We start from the raw sequence: 15,822 nt of genomic DNA on the forward strand, positions 1-15,822 counted from the left end.
CTTGCAGTATATATGTATTTATACAATTCCACTTTGCTACATTGACTTCTCTCAGCCATACATTGTTTATTTTCACCATGCCTAACTGACCATATTCAATGGGTGCAGCGCCTGAACGCAGCCAGACGGTCTATTGGTGAAGAGGCAGAGCCTCGCACGTCAGGACAGTCTCCAAAGGGTTTGCTGTGAGCAACACAAGGATGTTCAACATAATGGTGTGTCAGCTTAGAAGTCAATACACGTGTCTATGACTACCGAGTGCTCTCCATAGATGTCTACGTGTACATTCCTTTCTCCAGAAATGGACTCACTGTTTTCCCAATTAAAGGAGCTGTAGGAGAAGTCAGCGCAAACTAAGGTCTTATCTGAGAGACACAATAAGTTTTATGCTCAGATTAAACTAGCCTGATAAATCTGTTAAGAAGGCATGTAATGTTAGACATCTGGTGCAGCAAGTGACCATTAGACATCAAAGTCAAAGGGTTTAGTGGACGGTTTCCATGCTTCGGTCATTCCTGAAGAAAACGTAACTCGGTCTTCAAAACGCGTCGCATAAACCACCACCTCATTCAACTTTTACCGGGATATACGCCTCGATACTTTCAGCAATGCGGAAACCATCCACTAATCCCTTTGTTTTCGACGTTTTCCTAATTGAGCATTGCAGGGGTAGAACCCCAGAATCATTTATTCAATATTTTGATCAATCAAATGCTTGAAGTTACACATTTCCTGCCGCTGGCCAGTAATTCCTAATTCCTGCTGGCTTCATGTCGGTAGCAATCCCTCGCTTCCAGATGCATTTAGGGAAAGATGTTTCCCACCAAGATAAATTCAATGGAATAGTAAAATATGATTGGCAACATTTAGTGTATGAGCATGTAGAGGGATAGTGGTCAGTCAGTGATCAGGACCACCTATTGGACTCCTAAACCGAGAATGAACAGGGATGAGACTGTGAGCCCTCGCGGGCAGGGTCCTCTCTCCTCCTGTACCAGTTGTGACTTGTATTGTTCAAGATTATTGTACTTGTTTTTATTATGTATACCCCTCCTCACATATAAAGCGCCATGGAATAAATGGCGCTATAATAAATAATAATAATAATGTGAATGACTAAAATATAAGATTATATATAAAAAGAGAATGGAAGAGTGTGTCTTCACTTTTTTGCATGCAGTCCTGCTTTTTTTAATTGATTTTTATCTCTCGATAGAGATGCATACATACATATTTAATTACAAAAGAAGGCAGCACACCATTTAGGCAAAGATAGAAAATTGTGTGTTTTAATAGCCAGCTTAAAAAGGTTCTTGGTAGAACCCAAAAAAATGTTGGAGTAGGAAACTGGCTATCAGGAGCAGTGCCTAGTAGAAAGTCTATAAAGGCACGGATGATTGACCTCGTGGAGACCAAAACATCCAACACCGCGGAGACACCATCACGTGTTTCTCAACGCAGTGATCCAGAACACTGCCCCCAAATATGCAAATGCATGTAGAGGAGCTGTGGAGGCACCATCACATGTTTCTCAACACAGGCAGTGAATAGCCAGGCCTTTCCCCGGGAAGGAACAACCAAGGGAAGGGCAGCATCCAATAAAGGAAAACATCCAATAAAGGAAAACCATCTATGCCAAGCATGGTATCCATCCACAGACAGCTGTTTCGGGGCTTTTGCCCCTCATCAGTGTGGAGTAGGAAACTGGCTATCAGGAGCAGTGCCTAGTAGAAAGTCTATAAAAGCACAGATGATTGACCTCGTGGAGACCAAAACATCCAACACCACGGAGACACCATCACGTGTTTCTCAACGCAGTGATCCACAACACTGCCCCCCCTGGCTATTCACTGCCTGCGTTGAGAAACATGTGATGGTGTCTCCGCAGCTCCTCTACATGCATTTGCATATTTGGGGGCAGTGTTCTGGATCACTGCGTTGAGAAACACGTGATGGTGTCTCCGTTGTGTTGGATGTTTTGGTCTCCACGAGGTCAATCATCCGTGCCTTTATAGACTTTCTACTAGGCACTGCTCCTGATAGCCAGTTTCCTACTCCACACTGATGAGGGGCAAAATCCCCGAAACAGCTGTCTGTGGATGGATACCATGCTTGGCATAGGTGGTTTTCCTTTATTGGATGCTGCCCTTCCCTTGGTTGATCCTTCCCGGGGAAAGGCCTGGCTATTCACTGCCTGCGTTCAGAAACATGTGATGGTGTCTCCGCAGCTCCTCTACATGCATTTGCATATTTGGGGGCAGTGTTCTGGATCACTGCGTTGAGAAACACGTGATGATGTCTCCGCGGTGTTGGATGTTTTGGTCTCCACGAGTTCAATCATCCGTGCCTGTACAAAAAAAATGTTGAGCCCCAATGGGCTATTAAAGCACAATTTTCTATTTTTACTTACCATATATACTCGAGTATAAGCTGACCCGAGTATAAGCCGACCCCTAATTTTGCCACAAAAAACTGGGAAAACTTATTGACTCGAGTATAAGCCTAGGGTAGGAAATGCAGCAGCTACCGGTGAATTTCAAAACTAAAAATAGATGCTCCATACCGTTCATTATTGCCCCATAAGATGCTCCATATAATGCTCTGCACCGTTCATTATGGGCCCATATAAAGCTGTGCCACATATAATGCTCTGCACCGTTCATTATGACCCCATATAAAGCTGTGCCACATATAATGCTCTGCACCGTTCATTATGGCCTCATATAAAGCTGTGCCACATATAATGCTCTGCACCGTTCATTATGGGCCCATAGATGCTCCATATAAAGCTGTGCCCCATATAGAATGCTCTGCACCGTTCATTATGGCCCCATAGATGCTCCATATAAAGTTGTGCCATATATAAAGCTGCTGCTCCTGCAATTAAAAAAAAATCACATACTCACCTCTCTTCGCTCAGGACGCCGGCGCTTTCAATAGTTACCTGCTCCTCGTGCGGCTCCGTCTCCAGCACTGATGCTCAGCAGAGGGCGCGCACTGACTACGTCACCGCGCCCTCTAACCTGAGCGTCACAGCCAGAGGACGCTGGAGACGGAGCCGCATCAGAACGAGGAGCAGGTAAATATCGCGCAGCGCTCCCCTCCCCGTATACTTACCTGCTCCTGGCGCGGTCCCTGCAGTCCCGGCTTCTTCCACCGCTGCATCTTCTTCCTGTATTGAGCGGTCACAGTTACCGCTCATTACAGTCATGAATATGTGGAGCCACATATTCATGACTGTAATGAGCGGTACCATGTGACCGCTCAGTACAGGAAGAATCTGCAGCGGTGGAAGAAGCAAGGACCGTGCCAGGAGTAGGTGAGTATAACTAGACAGCCCCCGCTCCCCCTCCCCTGCCGACCCCCGGGTTTGACTCCAGTATAAGCCGAGAGGGGGACTTTCAGCCCCAAAAAATGGGCTGAAAATCTCGACTTATACTCGATTATATACGGTATTTTGAAGACTGGGCTATGCCTGGAAGGTTTGGAACCCGATTATCATAACGGTTTGCTAGTGCTGCTTTGAAATCTTATATATATACGCATACATATGCAGAAAGATCAAAATTAATTAAAAACAGGCAGCAGCACTCCAACAACAAAAAAGTGAGGAAACACACTTTCACTCCTACTATGCATAATCTTATCTTTTAATTATTCACACACACATTATACATACAGCTCTGGCAAAAATTAAGAGACCACTGCAAAATGTTCAGTTTGCCTGATTTTGCTCTTTATAGGTATATTTTGGAGTAAAATGTAAATTGTTCTTTTATTCTATAAACTTCTGACAACATGTCTCCAAATTTCCAAGCAATAAATTTTGTATTTTTTTCTGAAAAGGAGAAGTGGTCAAAATAACAAAAGACAGTGCTTTCAGATCTCAAATAATGCAAAGTAAACAAGTTCATAATCATTTAGAAACAACAATACTAATGTTTTAACTCAGGAAGAGTTTAGAAATCAATATTTTGTGGAATAACCATGATTTTTAATCACAGCTTTCATGTGTCTTGGCATGCTTTCCACCAGCTTCTGGCTCAGAAATATAAGCAGTTCTTCTTTGCTTGATGGCTTGTGACTATCCATCATCCTCTTGATTACATTCCAGAGGTTTTCATTGGGGCTCAGGTCTGGAGATTGGGCTGCCCATGACAGCGTTTTGATGTGGTGATCTCTTAATTTTTGCCAGAGCTGTGTGTGTATATATAGCTTAGAGATGCCCTTAATCTGGTAGACTGGGACAATATCCTCAGAAATGAGAATACAGATAATAAATGGGAAATGTTTAAGAACATCCTAAATAGGCAGTGTAAGCGGTTTATACCTTGTGGGAATAAAAGGACTAGAAATAGGAAAAACCCAATGTGGCTAAACAAAGAAGTAAGACAGGCAATTAACAGTAAAAAGAAAGCATTTGCACTACTAAAGCAGGATGGCACCATTGAAGCTCTAAAAAACTATAGGGAGAAAAATACTTTATCTAAAAAACTAATTAAAGCTGCCAAAAAGGAAACAGAGAAGCACATTGCTAAGGAGAGTAAAACTAATCCCAAACTGTTCTTCAACTATATCAATAGTAAAAGAATAAAAACTGAAAATGTAGGCCCCTTAAAAAATAGTGAGGAAAGAATGGTTGTAGATGACGAGGAAAAAGCTAACATATTAAACACCTTCTTCTCCACGGTATTCACGGTGGAAAATGAAATGCTAGGTGAAATCCCAAGAAACAATGAAAACCCTATATTAAGGGTCACCAATCTAACCCAAGAAGAGGTGCGAAACCGGCTAAATAAGATTAAAATAGATAAATCTCCGGGTCCGGATGGCATACACCCACGAGTACTAAGGGAACTAAGTAATGTAATAGATAAACCATTATTTCTTATTTTTAGGGACTCTATAGCGACAGGGTCTGTTCCGCAGGACTGGCGCATAGCAAATGTGGTGCCAATATTCAAAAAGGGCTCTAAAAGTGAACCTGGAAATTATAGGCCAGTAAGTCTAACCTCTATTGTTGGTAAAATATTTGAAGGGTTTCTGAGGGATGTTATTCTGGATTATCTCAATGAGAATAACTGTTTAACTCCATATCAGCATGGGTTTATGAGAAATCGCTCCGGTCAAACCAATCTAATCAATTTTTATGAAGAGGTAAGCTATAGGCTGGACCACGGTGAGTCATTGGACGTGGTATATCTCGATTTTTCCAAAGCGTTTGATACCGTGCCGCACAAGAGGTTGGTACACAAAATGAGAATGCTTGGTCTGGGGGAAAATGTGTGTAAATGGGTTAGTAACTGGCTTAGTGATAGAAAGCAGAGGGTGGTTATAAATGGTATAGTCTCTAACTGGGTCGCTGTGACCAGTGGGGTACCGCAGGGGTCAGTATTGGGACCTGTTCTCTTCAACATATTCATTAATGATCTGGTAGAAGGTTTACACAGTAAAATATCGATATTTGCAGATGATACAAAACTATGTAAAGCAGTTAATACAAGAGAAGATAGTATTCTGCTACAGATGGATCTGGATAAGTTGGAAACTTGGGCTGAAAGGTGGCAGATGAGGTTTAACAATGATAAATGTAAGGTTATACACATGGGAAGAAGGAATCAATATCACCATTACACACTGAACGGGAAACCACTGGGTAAATCTGACAGGGAGAAGGACTTGGGGATCCTAGTTAATGATAAACTTACCTGGAGCAGCCAGTGCCAGGCAGCAGCTGCCAAGGCAAACAGGATCATGGGGTGCATTAAAAGAGGTCTGGATACACATGATGAGAGCATTATACTGCCTCTGTACAAATCCCTAGTTAGACCGCACATGGAGTACTGTGTCCAGTTTTGGGCACCGGTGCTCAGGAAGGATATAATGGAACTAGAGAGAGTACAAAGGAGGGCAACAAAATTAATAAAGGGGATGGGAGAACTACAATACCCAGATAGATTAGCGAAATTAGGATTATTTAGTCTAGAAAAAAGACGACTGAGGGGCGATCTAATAACCATGTATAAGTATATAAGGGGACAATACAAATATCTCGCTGAGGATCTGTTTATACCAAGGAAGGTGACGGGCACAAGGGGGCATTCTTTGCGTCTGGAGGAGAGAAGGTTTTTCCACCAACATAGAAGAGGATTCTTTACTGTTAGGGCAGTGAGAATCTGGAATTGCTTGCCTGAGGAGGTGGTGATGGCGAACTCAGTCGAGGGGTTCAAGAGAGGCCTGGATGTCTTCCTGGAGCAGAACAATATTGTATCATACAATTATTAGGTTCTGTAAAAGGACGTAGATCTGGGGATTTATTATGACGGAATATAGGCTGAACTGGATGGACAAATGTCTTTTTTCGGCCTTACTAACTATGTTACTATGTTACTATGTTACTATATATGTATATGTATATACAGTGTTTGAGTGGAGTGGATTGTCAAAGGCTCAACAGTAACATTGATTTTTGGGGCCCACTTCTCAGCTACACACAAAAATAACCGGACCCTAGTACAGTACACACATTTACTTTTGCTTCTATGCTATAGGAATTTGCCTAGCTTGTTTACTGAATGATTATATTATATCTTTTTCTACAAATTGTGAATCAAGCGTAATAGCACTACTCATTTGCAGCCCTGCACAGGGGCCTACCGGAGAAATTTCCCCTTCTCCCGTGGGCCAGTCCGATATATATATATATAGATATATATATATATCTATATATATATATATATATCTATATCTGCTCAACTTTTCCTGCTATTTAAGAGACGTCTGGGAAACTAGACTGCATGTTTACTATGACAGACTCATTTTGTTAATTTACAGATTTTTGGGGGACAATTTTTCTCATTAATTTTAATTGAGATTGTAAGTAACAAAATCCAGTTGGAGATTTGCTGTCGATTACCTCCACAGCACAGTAGACATAATTACAAAATTATTAAAAGAATAGAAAACTTACTAAGCACATCTATTGGGTGAACCAAGGCAGCACTTCCCCAGATCCCACCAGTCCCTGTGTTCAGTGAGGTTGCGCCATACAGACACGTGACTCCAATTGCAGTCTCATGTGACAACACATTATCATTGCTGGAGGTCTGGGGTCCAATAATCCCCCAAGGGAGGAGAATATAGTGTGTCTATAGTTACAGTACAGAAGTAAGAGCTCTTTGTGTAAGGTGCGGGGTGCCATTCCAGAACAGGACTAACCCATAAAAAATCCCACTCTATGACTACAAGCAGAGAACTTGCTAACTGTGAGGACTGCGGAACTTTGTAGTATACAAAAAAAAATTGTCTGAAACCAGAATATTCCTTTCTCAGCTTCATGGTTCACCATTCTGTGCAAGTGACGACATCACCGTTCTAAGCACAATGACACATTGTATCACAGAATCCAACCAGAATGGAGTTTACGTCACAAGCTGCTTCATTCTGTACTAAATAGCAGAAAATTAATAGGAGACATTCCACAATGCAAACTTGTATCATATTTTAGAAATTAAATTGTGAAGCCTGAAAGCTCTCCACCTCAATAATGTGCCAAGCGGACGCCAATGTCTGCCATGTGTCTGCACGCAGAACGGCCTGATGATTAACTCTTCCAAGAATCATAACCATACTGGGCTACAGCAGTAATGCAGTAGTGACATCAAATAAACCAAAATGTACATCATTAAAGGGGTTGTCCAGTGTAAGATGAAAAGTCTGCAGTCACAATGCACACAGTCATGATTCCCCTGTATTCCCTGGGGGGGGGGGCGGCATTGTGAACATATATGTGATTTGCAAACTTGTGGTCACATGCGGACTAGGCTTTCCTCCCTTAGAACATTACGAAGTGGAGTAGAGCCTACTTAGCACATGACACAGCCACCTACACAGGGAATATACAACTCAGCAGTCACATAGAGTGATTGCAGACTGGACAACCCCTTTATCTAAGGCTCAGTCTACCTGTCCATTTGGACTTTCTATTTGTCTCTTCCATCTTAACAGACAAATGGAATAAGTGACCCATTGCATCAGCTATGTAGACGGCAGCGGGGTGAACCCGTTCATTATTGTGGGGTTTATTTAGTTTGTAGTTTTTAGAATGGAAAAAAAAAGTCCTGCATGCAGAACCCAGATAATCCCCATAATAATCAAAGGGGTCTCTCTCCTTATGTTTTCATGATTGATGTAACAGATGACGCATTCTGTTTGTCTGCTAAGTGTTAGGCACAGACAAATGTCCGAACAAGTGAACTGAGCCTTAGGCCTCACTCCGGCGTCCGTGAGTCACATCTGTGTCCGATCTGTGATTTTCACAGCTACAGCACGTACCCATTACAGTCTATGGGGCTGTTCACATGTCAGTGGGTTCTTTTGCGGAGCGAAAAATTCCAGAGATACGTCCATTTTTCATCCGAGTCGTGGAGCAATATTACACATATAGGTCTATGAGCCCGTGAAAATCAGTGATTAACAGTGGATTGGAGAGAAGAAGCTTTGTGTTTTTGTTTTTCTACTGGTAATAAAAACTGATGAAAATCAGATCCAGAACACTGATGATCCACGGTCCGTTTACCAATCTGTTGACGACGTAATTAGATGCCTTCATTTAGGTACGCTCCTAAAAAAAAGTTACCTATATAGGAAGTGTAGCCCTACACGTAAAGCTCTACAATCGCCCCTACACATTAAGGGCCTTGACAGATCAGATCAAATTTCAGCATGCCCAATCCTGTGTTTCCAGGTTACATGACTGTTCTACAAGTACAATTTATCATCTATCCACAGGATCCTGCTGGGACCCTTCTCATCACAAGAAGAGGAGTTCTGCATACCTACATTACATGACACGACGGCTGAGGACTTGTCTGTCAATGAATTCAAGTCATTCTCTTGCCACCTGTATAATATGTATGTCCTCATTACTAGCTCAGCCCCACTGCTGTTTAGTTGGCAGAAAAGAAAAATAGAATGTTCTCACTTACTCTGAGAGCGGACGCCTGATATATTATGTATTGTGGCCAAGTGAACTGCAGGAGGTCTGTGACCTAATACAAAGTAGTGACTGTGTATAAGATCCTAAGGGTATGTTCACACATGGCATTTTTGCAGCATTTTTATTCTGTCCCAAAAACCAAAGTGGTGACAGGAAATGGGTGAAAAAATGCTGAAAGAATTGACATACTGTGTCTTGGTAATACAGGAAAAAAAGAACATGCGTGTGCATGAGATTTCATAAATCAAAATACTGCAAATTTTATGCACCAAATATGCTGCTGATAATATGCAGAAAAATAATCCCCAAAAATGGAGTAAATCCAAACATACTTCTAGATAATTTCATATATATATATATGTCTTTAGTATATTTAATAGCAATAAAGATATTTTCAGCCTTAAAGAAAAGCTTTGTTTCTTTAGGGATTTGTTTACAAATATGCCTTTTGGCTTAAATATAAGGATGGGGAGTATAGGAGTATCGAAATATAAAGATGGTAGAAGATCTCACAATAGGTGTGATACAGGGCCACCAACATCCTTCATTATATATATATATATATATATATATATATATACACACACACACACATGCGCACGCGTCCTCACAAAATTAGAATATCATCAAAAAGTCAATTTATTTCAGTTCTACAATACAAAAAGTTAAACTCGTATATTATGAAGAGTCATTGCAAACAGAGAGATTTATTTCAAGTGTTTATTTTTGTTAATGTTGATGATTATGGCTTACAGCCAATGAGAACCCGAAGGACATTATCTCAGTAAATTAGAATAATTAACAAAAAACACCTGCAAAGGCTTCCTAAGCATTTAAAAGGTCCCTTAGTCTGTTTCAATAGCTCCACAATCATGGCGAAGACTGCTGACTTGACAGATGTCCAGAAGGCAGTCATTGACACACTCCACAAGGACAGTAAGCCATGAAAGGTCATTGCTAAAGAAGCTGGCTGTTCACAGATTGCTGTATCCAAGCATATTAATGGAAAGTTGAGTGGAAGGAAAAAGTGTGGCAGAAAAAGGTGCACAAGCAAGCGGGATAACTGCAGCTTTGAAAGGATTGTTAGGAAAAGGCCATTCCAAAATTTGGGGGAGATTCACAAGGCGTGGACTGCTGCTGGAGTCATTGCTTCAAGAGCCACCACACACAGACGTATCCAGGACATGGGCTACAAGTGTCGCATTCCTTGTATCAAGCCACTCATGACCAATAGACAGCTCCAGAAGTGTCTTACCTTGGCCAAGGAGAAAAAGAACAGGACTGTTGCTCAGTGTCCAAGGTGTTGTTTTCAGATGAAAGTAAATTTTGCTTTTCATTTGGAAATCAAGGTCCCAGAGTCTGGAGGAAGAGTGGAGAGGCCACAATCCAAGCTGCTTGAGGTCTAGTGTGAAGTTTCCACAATCAGTGATGGTTTGTGGAGCCAAGTCAGCGCAGCCGTCTACCAGGAAATTTTAGAGCACTTCATGCTTCCCTCTGCCGACAAGCTTTTTGGAGATGGAAATTTCATTCTCCAGCAGGACTTGGCACCTGTCCACACTGCCAAAAGTGCCAATACCTGGTTTACAAACAACAGTATCACTGTGCTTGATTGGCCAGCAAACTCGCCTGACCTTGACCTTATAGAGAACCTATGGGGTATTGTCAAGAGGAAGATGAGAGACACCAGACCCAACAATGCAGACGAGCTGAAGGCTGTATATCAAAGTAACCTAGGCTTCCATAACCCCTCAGCAGTGCCACAGGCTGATCGCCTCCATGCCACGATGCATTGATGTAGTAATTGAAGCAAAAGGAGCCCCGACCAAGTATTGAGTGCATTTACTGAACATCCATTTCAGTAAGCCAAATCATTTTTCAAGCTGGTGTTATAAAGTATTCTAATTTACTGAGATAATGACTTTTAAGTTTTCATTGGCTGTAAGCCATAATCATCAACATTAACAGAAATAAACATTTGAAATACATCACTCTGTTTGTAATGACTAATATATGAGTTTCACTTTTTGTACTGAAGAACTGAAATAAATTAACTTTTTGATGATATTCTAATTTTGTGAGAAGCACCTGTATATGTATATAATGGGGGAGGGTGTATGGGCCATAGAGACAGTTTCCATTGGATGCCTTTTAAAGAAAGAAATCCCAATGAAGGTTGGTCTTATTCCTTTTACTAATGGATTACGTACTGCCATCTCTATTTCTACTTTACCATTGCATCGAAGGTAAGCTAGCACATGGTTAATGAAAAGGGGGTGAGAAAGGCAGCCAAGCATCGGGCCTTTCTGTCCAGGTTGGCACCTCCCAGCACCATAATGGAACAAGCACGCTGACTCAGTGGTTAGCACTGTTGCTTTGAAGACCTTAAGTCCTGGGTTCAAATCCCACCAAAGACAACATCTGCAAGGAGTTTGTATGTTCTCCCCGTGTTTGAGGGTTTTCTGGTTTCCTCCCACACTCCAGAGAAATACTAATAGGGAATCTAGGTTCTGAGTCCCAATGGGGACAGTGATGATAATGAATGTAAAGCGCTGCAGAATATGATAGTGCTATATAAGCAATACAAAATAATAAGGGATTCCCCTGTTCCCTCTTTATACATCCTGACCTTATAGTAGAGCGGGAAAAATGTTCCTACATGCATTCAGATATCCAAGGTTCACATCCTCCATTTATTAGTATCTCAAGGTGTTCTTGTAATCCCATAGAGCTTCATTTAAGGATTGGATGGAAAAGACTACAGGAGTGAGTGCTGGGTGTTTCGGATAATGTCTGTAGTTATTATTACTGCATGACTGACACACAGTATCACAAGTGATGTTTATGGTATATTCAGCCATGCTACAGCTGCATCTGAAGACTGGTGTGAATTGTGGGCATCAAGTGAAGATAAAAAAAAAATGCTTTTTATAGGATAAAATGGAGCTGGGATTGTCAGACATTCCAGAAGACGTGCATCAAGCCGTATATGAATTGCTTACAGTCTGGTCATTGGTATAGGGGTAATGTGTTATTATTAGGAGATGACGCGTTACCTGTGTGATCTGACCAGATGTATGCTGCTCTCCAACTTGGGTTCAGATTTTCCATTTTCTAATCATTTATACACAATGTTTCCAATGTGTTACAACTGTTAAAATCAATGCACTCAATAAAAATAAACTCTGGTTTCTTTGAGCAACAATAACTTCATTTTCTCTGCTGTTCCCATTTTCCCCCATTAATGTCTAACGCTGCTTTTAAAATTCTCTTGGTCGCCCTTGGAAACAGACAACATGTTGTGTCCATTCCGCCATCAGAAATATCACATAACTCAGACTACGCCGGGGTCACCTGAACACACAATGCACTGGTGTCCACAAATTCCGAATTTAGCTTTAGCCATAAATAGAGAACAAAACGCCCTGTAACGCCACACTGGTGCAAGAAAAACAAAGTGAATGTAGAGGCCATCGCTCCCTCTTATGTGCAGTGAACCATATGGCATCAATGTGGATTTATCTGCAGACAAATCTATACAATAAATATATATTACATTTTGGGGATATTTTTTATTATTTGGGAGCAAATAACGCAAACGATTCCAGGTGACCTAAATCTAAATATTTGACTATAGAACAAAGTGAAAGGGCTTTAAAATAATATAAATATATCTCTGTGTATTGGTATATACACTCACAAAGCAAGAGAGTTTCAGGCTTTTAGAAATGTAGACTTGTCTACAAATAGATATCAGAGATCTTAGATAAATATCGCACACGATAGAAATAAATATTCCCATATAGCTCATCTCTATAGAGAATAAGTTCAAACAATTAAACAAAGCAGACAAGCTCAATGACCATGTTACAATAATACGATATAAAGTTCTGTATATGTAACATATGATATACATTATTATTAAGGATTCCAGAAACTACAGAGAAAACTATAAACACCCATATCCTAGAACTGTTACATAAAATATAAATATAGCATCAGGGTTTTTCACCTTATATAGATCAATTATGCCTGAATAGTATTCATAACACATTAGATATTATATACATGATTATCCTACACTATGATTATATATATATATATATATATATATATATATATATATATATATATATATATATATATATATATATATAACAAATACAGCATATCCATGTATACACTGTACATATATTCACACACATATACATATGTTTTATAATTATATATATATATGCACTTATACGCACACTTACACACTTAAGGCTATGTTCATACATTGCATTTTTTTTGCAGGCAAAAGCTGCTACAAAAAAGCCAATTTTGCTACTTTATTTTTCGCTACGTTTTTTGTTGTCTCTTGTGCATGCTGTTAAAGTTTAGTGCCCCCCAAACAAAAAACAAAGAACGTGACACAACTTTGCACCAAGAATGCTGCAAAACCTGATACTTGTGTTTTTGCACTTATCCATTGTTTCCTATGGGTTAAAAAAAATGCTGCAAATACGCAAAGAAAATGCCGAAAGAAATTGCATGCTGCAGTTTGCAAAAACGCAACAGTTTTCCAAGGCAGAAAAATAAAACTAATGTGTGTGCATGAGATTTCTGAAATCCCATAGACTTTGCTGGTATTGAAAAGCACAGCTGAAAATTTGCATTAACAAAATGCTGCAAAAACACGTGAACATAGCCTAATACTATATATATATATATATATATATATATATATATATATATATATATATATATATAATGAATCTACATATGGCATGTGTGCATGTGTATATATATATATATACACATGCATATATGCAGACATATATATATATATACACATACATACATGTACAAATAAACTCCTACAATTATAATCCATGCAAACGCATATACATACAATATATATATATATATATATATATATATATATATATATAGATAGATAGACACATGACATATGTAGCTACAGAATATAAATATATATATAATGTATGGGCTTTTTTTGTAAAGAAAGCGTTCTGCATTGATGTGGCAGATGCAGTTCTGTGTCCATATACAGGGGATCCCTTGGCTGTGTGTTTCGGTCACTGACCTAGGAATGCTGACAGCCTTTCCCCACTAAGCTGCTAGTTATATACACGCTTTTATTAACCGATCATTCATATAATATTTGCTTCACCGATTTTAAGCCAATGTAACTCCTCAGTCTTGAGAGTGTATGGCTCAATTACAATATAGCAAATCTGTTAGCCATCCATAGAATTCAATGATGTGACACAGTATCTTGTGCAGTCATCATGTCACACATCTCCTGCGGCAGATCAGCGGGATCGTCTCCGGTAAGATCAAGGTTTATAGAGCTGGGGCCGATCTCTGGGAGCCGGCATGTGGATAGATATATATAGATAGATATCTATATATATAGATATCTATATAAATATATATATTAACTGGTATAAGTCCCGCTAGGACTTACAATATGAAGTCTGATAATCCCCGATGTTTAGGAATGTAAAGTAGTAAAAGTACAGAACAAAAACAACAATAAAATAGTAACGTTCTTAAGCATCTGGGACGGAGTAAGGTCGGATCTGACTTGTGCCGATGGGTCCGGCGACTGTGCTGCTATCTGTCTGTGCATTATACAAATACATATTCATGAAGTAGATAAGGAAATAAAATCAAGATTCCACAGATGTGAGATAAGACAGGAGGGGTCTGCAGCTTCAGCTCCCCGGACCCTACTGACCACACACAGCTCTGCGGCACCTACCTGGCTGTACTTCACCTCCTGCTCCAGGGAGCCTTTCTCCAGGCCATTGAGCATGTGTTGTGTAGACTGGAAGCCATTCCTGCTCAGGCTGCACCATTCCTCAATCTTGGGACTGTGGTATGGAGAAGTGTCACTGACTGCGGGCACAGGAGCATCAGTCACTGACTGTACCAATATCTTCACTGCCTCCACATTATACATTACACCACAATTAAGGAAAGGGTGAGAGACCGCAGAGAGGGCTGAAGAAAGGACTAAAGAGAGGACTAAAGAGAGGACTGAAGAAAGGACTAAAGAGAGGACTGAAGAAAGGACAGCAGAGAAGACTGAAGAAAGGACATCAGAGAGGATGAAGAAAGGACTGAAGAGAGGTCTGAAGAAAGGACTAAAGAGAGGACTGAAGAAAGGACTAAAGAGAGGACTAAAGAGAGGACTGAAGAAAGGACTAAAGAGAGGACTAAAGAGAGGACTGAAGAAAGGACTAAAGAGAGGACTGAAGAAAGGACAGCATAGAAGACTGAAGAAAGGACATCAGAGAGGATGAAGAAAGGACTGAAGAGAGGTCTGAAGAAAGGACTAAAGAGAGGACTGAAGAAACGACTAAAGAGAGGACTGAAGAAAGGACTAAAGAGAGGATGAAGAAATGACTAAAGAGAGGATGAAGAAAGGACTAAAGAGAGGATCAAGAAAGGACAGCAGCAAGGACTGAAGAAAGGACACCAGGGAGGGTTAAGAAAGGACAGCAGAGAGGATGAAGAAAGGACTAAAGAGAGAACTGCATAGGAATATGCCAGAAAACACAACATATCTCCTAAATACATTGGAAACTCATAAACCGGATATACAGATACAGCAAAACCATTCTCAATTTAGAAATGAGAAAGATATTATAAATCCGTCCATATTTATGTATGGTTGTGTAGTGTATATATATATATATATATATATATATATATATATATATATATATATATATACACAGACACACACTGTAAACGGAGAGCCTATAAATATACAACATGCATATTTAGTATTTATACACTGTGTATATATAAAT

The 15,822-nt window shown here is 40.1% G+C and overlaps 1 protein-coding gene across 1 annotated transcript in view; it reads right to left on the minus strand.

The window, feature by feature from the left end:
* PAX9 (paired box 9) overlaps positions 1 to 15,822 on the minus strand; it is a 66,298-nt gene that overhangs the window by 45,033 nt on the left and 5,443 nt on the right. The window contains exon 2 of the mRNA XM_069731982.1: positions 14,766 to 14,902. Coding sequence (XP_069588083.1) covers positions 14,766 to 14,902 — 137 coding nt within the window. The remainder of the gene's footprint in view (positions 1 to 14,765; positions 14,903 to 15,822) is intronic.

This window comes from Ranitomeya imitator, chromosome 1 (genome assembly GCF_032444005.1).
Source record: "Ranitomeya imitator isolate aRanImi1 chromosome 1, aRanImi1.pri, whole genome shotgun sequence".
Lineage (NCBI taxonomy): Eukaryota > Metazoa > Chordata > Amphibia > Anura > Dendrobatidae > Ranitomeya > Ranitomeya imitator.